Genomic DNA, 6,942 nt, shown 5'->3' on the forward strand with positions numbered 1-6,942 from the left:
AGGGCAGAGCCGCAGCTCCCACTGCCAGGCGGGAGATGCTGGGAAGCTGGCGAGAGAGGGACCCTAAGGGTTCTCATCACAAGGAGAAAAGGTTTTTCCTTCTTTCTCTCTTTATTGCGTCTGCATGAGAGGCAGAGGTCAGCTGAACCCCCTGTGGCCATCATTCCACAACACCTATAAATCAAACCATCATGCTCTGTGCCTTGAACGTACAGCGATGTATCTTCAATAAAACTGGAAAATAAACAGATGAGAAGCGCTGAGATTCAGAGAGGCTGAGCGCACCGCGAGGAGATGAGGGGCCCAGGCTTGAAGGCGGCTCTCCCGGCTACACAGCCAGCGCTGCCCGCGGGAGCCTAAGCACGGGTGGGTGGCTGTGAGAACCATCGGAACGTGGGGAGGCAGGTGCACAGTCCCGCCGCCTCCCTCTGAAGTACCGATACGCGATATGCGACGCCACTTGTAAAATTCTTGATCTTTTAGCAGGAAATGACGTGAGACGACTCTTGCAGAGTTCTTAATCTTTTTAGTAAACCCAGCTAACTTTTCTTTCCTCTTTTCTTTGGGAAAAGAAAAGACCCTCTCCCTCCAATCCCGATAATTGCCCCAAAACTGGTGACTCAGATCCTCTGGCTACTGATAAGGGTCATTGGCCCACTGTTAGCAGAAATGGTGTTTGGCCAGACAGGGCCTTAGAGACCGGGAGGGGAGGGGATTTTAGGCGGAAAGTCTTTTTTACTCTTCAAGAAATATGTTAATCGACTGTTTCCCTTTACTTACTAAATAGGCAAATCGCTAACAGAAATTAATAGATATATGATTTACGTGACCAGTTCGTATCTTTTCCTCGTCTCGGCTGAGGCGACACTTCAGCAGGAAACCCAAGACCCTGCTGTGACTAAGGCAGAAAGGGAAAGAGCGCCATGAAACCCCAGTGGGCAGGGATGAGGACCCTTCTCAGCAGGAAGCAGATACAGAAAGAGAGACCTCCTGTCCCTCAACATCCATACTAATAAGAAGGGGGTTCGTGGCCCTTAGAAAAGGGTTAGACAGGAAAGTTAGGGAGTTTTGGGTCTGCCTGCAAAGACACTGAAGTCGTCCTATCCTAGAAGGGATCTGCCCTAGTCAGCCCACAATTAAGCAAGCCAGAAGGCATTTCAGGCTAAAAGTAACTCATAAAAAGAAACAAGTGAGCAGAAAATTGGGTTCTAGTTTCAGCCAGTCACTCACACCTACGCAATAAAGATCCAACGATCTTCAACTCACCTGAGCCTCATTATACCATCATTATAATATGATGCATATGCCCGGAAGTTCATTAATATCATTATAACAGACTGAATTCTGGAAACGAACACATGCGGAAAGCAAATAGTGAATCAGAGTCCTGTCAATCTTAGCTGTCAATCAAGGAAGCCCACCCCTCTGAGAAAAGTAACCACCCACAGCAAATAGGGATAAAAACCCCAAAGGCTTTGTTACCAGGCCCTCTGAGCCTCCACGTCTGGGAGTGGACCTTCCCTTCTCATACAGCTTTCCTTTGCTGCTGTATTCCGGTGTCTCGCTCAGTTCTTTGTTCGAGACGTCAAGAACCTGGATGACGCGCCGGGAGAGGAGTCCCATGCTCCGGTGACAGTACCTGGTATTCCTGAGCTTCGAGACGGTCCCTCCTTGCACCTTCCCTTCGATCTCCTCTGCAGAGTGAACGCTGAGTTCAAGGGAAACTTTGAGCTGAGACATCTTAATCGCCATATACACTGCAGGAAGAGTTTTAAATCTCTCTGTCGGGTTTCGTGAAAACTCCACAAAGGCTCTGCTCCGCAAATGCAAATAAAAAAAATGTATCAGGGATCTGAAAACAAGAACTAATGCATATTTCTCTCAGTATCAGACAGGAATGTTCATTTACACTTCTCCTGAAAACAGAAGTGACTCTTCATTCCATAATTAATCAAAAAGTATTTAAGGGAAAATTATTTACTTAAATAAAAATTATGACATATCATTAACTAAAACCAAGAATCGTCCTACATATTACGCAGAATAATGCAGAATAAACACCAAGATCGAATGGAGTTTTCAGTTAAGAAACTTTAATTCTCATAATTAGAAAAGAATAGCAGGTTTGGGGGATTTTCCGTTTCATCGTCAACTACACCACAGCTAAAACCACATGAGTGGTTCGGTGATCGCTGCGCCCTCCCTCCAAAAACAGCAGGGCTGGGGACCGCCAAGCCCACTTCCGCCTCCCCCCACCCCCGGGGGAGGGGATCGAGCTGCAGGAAGGGTGCCTCCCGGACACTTCTGCTATGAAGAAGAACAACCTCGAGCTGCAGGAAGGGTGCCTCCCGGACACTTCTGCTATGAAGAAGAACAACCTCGCTTTACCTGTTTGCATCTGCTTGTCAAAATGCTCCTGGGTCGAACATCACACATCACCTCCCCCCGCCCTGCCCCAGTCCCTGCAGCCAACTCCCCAGGGCAGTGCTTGATTCCCGGTGATCTGGGAGATGCGGCCACCCTCTCTCTCAGCCCACCATCCTCCTCCCGCCCTGGCTCGTCACCCTCCTCAGCTGACTCCTGGGACTGAATCCCCACTTTTGCCTCCCGTCCTCTGCCTGAACCTCCCACATCCCTCTCCACCACCCTCTCTAGGGGCTCCTGAGCCTCTCCTCAGGCATAATTCCTTTTAGACTTCGGACCACCTTTCCCAGGTTCCAATCTCCTAGGGCCATTTTCGGCTGTGACACTCCCCGCCCACCCCGTTCCCTGGCCTCGCCTCCACTCCTGGTCACCCCTCACAGCCCCAGCGGGAGGGGCCCCTTCTTCACCCCGCCTTCTGGGTCCCCCGCGGCCATCAACAGCCAGACCAGCTTTTTCTGCCCCGCTCCTCTTCATAACGTTGGGCAGACGTCACGGCTGCTCACCCCACATTAGCTCAGACCTGGCCGTCTCCCCGACTCGGTTCCACAAAATACCGTGCAGACCAGAGCGCTCGGGGCTCCAGACGCCCATCTGCTCACGGCCACACCTGTCAGTCGGCCACAGATCATCCAAAACGTAGCCCGACTCCCTACACTTTGCAAAGTCATGAGTGGGCTCCTGCTGGAGCGACAACCCCACACCCCCACCTGGCCCCCCACCTGGCCCTCCACCTGCCCAGGCCTCCTAGGCTCCCAGTTCCCCCTCAAATATCTCTTGAGCAAGTCTCAGTGAACGTCCCTGTGCCTACTTTGAGCTTCAGGCAGAACATCTCCTTCTGACCACCTGGGCCTCTCCCATGACTTTCTGTGACAGGCGACAGTGTCCGTGCAATCAATTTTACCCTCCCCCCACCCCGCCCCACTAAGCCAAAAGCTTCTGGGGAGGAAACTGTGCCTACGGACCACCTTTCAGGCTCACACGGACTCTGCACCCCAGAAGGGTTGCGGGCTTTCCTCCTTCAAGTACGATCTGATGTCATTCTTTGCCTTCAAATGTTTGGTGCACAAGAACTGCCACTGGCAAATGAGAAGGACACTGCTACTTTCCCGAGTAACTGACATGACATCGGTACCAGGACTAGAAAGTTAGAAAAATTAAGTACAATATAACTAAAATAGCTATGAAAAGGTCCCAGACAGGAGAAATGTGAAACAAACCCAGGATCCCATCCAGTCGTACAGATTAGTGACACAGGCTGCTACGACCTTCGTGAGAGCCCCGATTGCTGGCCACTCACCGCGGCCAAAAGACACCCAGGTGTCACCAGAACCTCATCCAAGGCAAGTGGACTTTCAGCGTTCAGAGGAGACAGCTTAGCTGTGCAGATCCAGTTTTAAATGTGATTTTACATATATGATTAAGAATTTAAATTTGATTGTTTGTAACTTAAAGAAAACTTAAGACACTGTAAGTTTAGTTAAATGAGTAACAGTTGTTAAAAGGACTTACAAAGATTTGCCTGGTAGAGTTATTAGTTTGCCGTGTGACGCATTTACATGATTACAAAGAAAATCAACACATTAATCATAAGAACGGAACTTAAAATGTTTTACAGAATTAATCCAAACTGAACGTAGATTTAATATATTCAACTTATTAGACATTAATCAAGGAAAAAGTGTTTTCCAGATTTACAAAGATTTGTAAATTAAATAAAATTAGAGTATTAGAAACAACTAATTTAAAAAAATAAAAATTAACCTGAAAACTATAAATAGTCTCTTCTGTGTATAAAAATTCTCTCTCGGAAACAGAAACTCAGAGCGCTACTCCAAAACACGCCATTTGGTCATGAACTAGAATGAGGGCAAACGTCATCGGGTTTCCCAGTATCTGTCTCACACACTATTTAGAACCTGTGTGCTGAGCAATTATGAGCAACAAACTCTATCCGGACATCTTCGTGGCCTACAAAGGCGTGTCACTAGAGACTCGCGTGCAGGCCAGGGACAGGTACGTGAAGTGACGCATCAACCCCGGGACCACACATTGCAGAGTCCTCCTGGCACAGAAGCACTGACCACTCGGCTCAGCTCCTCAGAGTCGCCAGTTGAAAGAGGGCAACCGCTTCCGCCAACAGAGCGAGGCTGCATTCGGAGCTGTGTGCAGCAGCCCCGGGGGCCGCCCCACAGCAACGGGGTCTCAGAGCCGGCTCCTGGGACCCGGGAACCCACGGCTCTTTCGTGACCGCAGTTGACAGAACGCAGGACTTACTTTGCACCGTCGAACACAATGGACTTGACTTGGCCGCACTGCCGGAAGAGGGACTGCAGCTGCTTGTAGTAGAGGAAGCCGTACGGAGGGATGTGCTTCAGCTGGAAAACAGCGCGCGCGCGTCAGAGCGAACAGAACGCTGCGGTCACGTTCACACGCTTAAAGCCGCGCACGTTTTCAGTTCACAGAAACACACTCTACCGTCTCAACCACAGACGCGGAGTCCAGGAATAGGGATACTGAAAAACTAATGACTTTTAAACTGTAACTAAGTTTTAATAATAAATATATTAAATAAAGGCTAATTCTCCCCTCTTAAAATGGTCCGAAAGTCTAACAAAGAAAAATAAAAACCCAGTCCCCACAGCCAGAGGCGCGCACGCTCCCGACCCCCCATCCCACTCTGCAGACCGAGCCCGTCCTCCCTCCCGTCAGAGTGATCCCCGCACCTCGCCCTGGCATGAAGCCAGGAGTCTCCTGGCCCTGTAACCAGGTTCCGTCATCACAGGTCCCACTACAGCTCGATGAGAAGCGGTGGGTGGGTAAAAATGCACGGGCTGACCGGGTCCGAGTCCCACCCAGCCAGGCTTCCTGAGGCAGGCCAGGGGATCGCACTAGGACGCAACAGGCATGGGACAAGGTGCAAGGACGAGAAATCGCCCGCTCAGAGGGTCCGCGTGCGGTCAGGGAACGGACACGGACGACCCACCGAGGCCTGTCAGACAAGCGCAGAGCGCACGTGGCTGTCACTCAGGTTTTACCAGGCACACAGTGGAGAGGTGATTCCGGACCCAGAGTGCACATGACCAGGCTGCCCCGGGGGTCCAAGTGGCCAGCACAGGCAGTGCCCAGGTGCCGTGATGACTCAGGAAGGGCTGCGCCTTCTGAGGAAGCCCGCCCCCAGCAGGAGCCATGTCTGCACTGCTGCCCAGAACCACTCCTGCCAGCGCGCCCCAAAGACCTGTGTGCAGCCCTAGTGATTGTCACCCTCCCCTTGTCAGTCCCACTCTCTCGTACCAGTGGCGACGCCCCCATGAGAGGGGCAAGAGCTCGCCCTGAGTGCGCTCACAGCCACCGGGAACTTCCCCAAGCTCTGCAGGCCCCGCAGCTGGCGGCGAAGCCTCTACTCGGGCCGTGGGCCCTGAGGCCATCCTGCGGCAGCTTGGACCACGCGGGCCCCAGGTGCCGACTGGGGCCAGTGCCTGGCTGACCCCTGGACTCACCCAGAACACATGCCACTTGAATGCCACCCGCCAGGCTGCGCCTTCTCGTTTGGATCTTGTGAGGGGAGCCCTCAAACATGAACTTAACCGCTGGTGATGCACCTGTGTCTGGGGACCGTGGTGTAGACGGCAGTGCTCAGTGGTGTGTGTAAATGGAGTAAATTAACTAAACGTGTTTAAAGCTTACAAAGAAGAGTCGTAAGCACTTCAGAATGGCACATGATCAACCAGCATTAGCCAAGGACACACAACCTGTCTATCAAGGCTTCAAGGCCAGTCCCGCAAACAAAGCAGCAAGACTGAGGGGCAAGGTGACTCACGTGAAGGTCAAACAGGCTGCAATACTCACGGTAGGGGGAAACCCACTCGCTACTTATGAAAACGGAAACGAGTGAAGGAAAATACTCTGCATCAGCCGCACTGAAGGGAGGCCCCATCTGAACACCAGTGGCCCGAGCTATCCCCAGGGAAGGTGGCCTGTCTCCACCTACCACGACTGTTGTCTTGGGGTCTTTGCCAGCCAGCTCCCTGACCGCCATCTCCTCGTCAGGCTGTCCAAAAGTAAAGTAATTTGGATAAAAAGCACCTGCCAACACGACCTGGAAGAGAAATTTATGTTCATGAAGTAACAGCATCATTTTATCAGTTTATCTCACCAATACACTAATCTATTCCCACAACAATATAACATAATGTAAAAGATGAGTTTATACCAGAAAAAAAGATCTTTTAACTCATCAAGCAGAAAGTCACAATCTTGGCAATTTCTCCATGACAGAAACACTTAACACATGACCTTCTTTGAAAGAGCTTGGGGACTTCTCAAACGAGGTTTAGGGAACAGCGGCGGGCCGGACCAGTGTACGAACGCGTGTGCGCAGGTAGCCTGGGCGGCAGGCCAAGCTCACCACCTTCCACCGGACGCACTTATCCTGCGGGTCAGGCACTTCCCCGACTGAGGTAAGATTCCAGTTGGTGTCCTCGCATCCGGAGCAGCGGGCCTGCATGCCCCATCCACGCT

General features: G+C 51.4%; 1 protein-coding gene across 1 annotated transcript in view; it reads right to left on the reverse strand.

Annotated features, from left to right (window-relative positions):
* The window catches only part of TDRD9 (tudor domain containing 9), a 78,385-nt gene that overhangs the window by 22,147 nt on the left and 49,296 nt on the right, over window positions 1-6,942 (reverse strand). Inside the window, exons 22-24 of the mRNA XM_011378480.2 lie at window positions 6,413-6,520; window positions 4,699-4,799; window positions 1,640-1,813 (exon numbers count right to left, since the gene is read on the reverse strand). Coding sequence (XP_011376782.1) covers window positions 1,640-1,813; window positions 4,699-4,799; window positions 6,413-6,520 — 383 coding nt within the window. The remainder of the gene's footprint in view (window positions 1-1,639; window positions 1,814-4,698; window positions 4,800-6,412; window positions 6,521-6,942) is intronic.

Source organism: Pteropus vampyrus, unplaced genomic scaffold (assembly GCF_000151845.1).
Source record: "Pteropus vampyrus isolate Shadow unplaced genomic scaffold, Pvam_2.0 Scaffold341, whole genome shotgun sequence".
Classification (NCBI taxonomy): domain Eukaryota; kingdom Metazoa; phylum Chordata; class Mammalia; order Chiroptera; family Pteropodidae; genus Pteropus; species Pteropus vampyrus.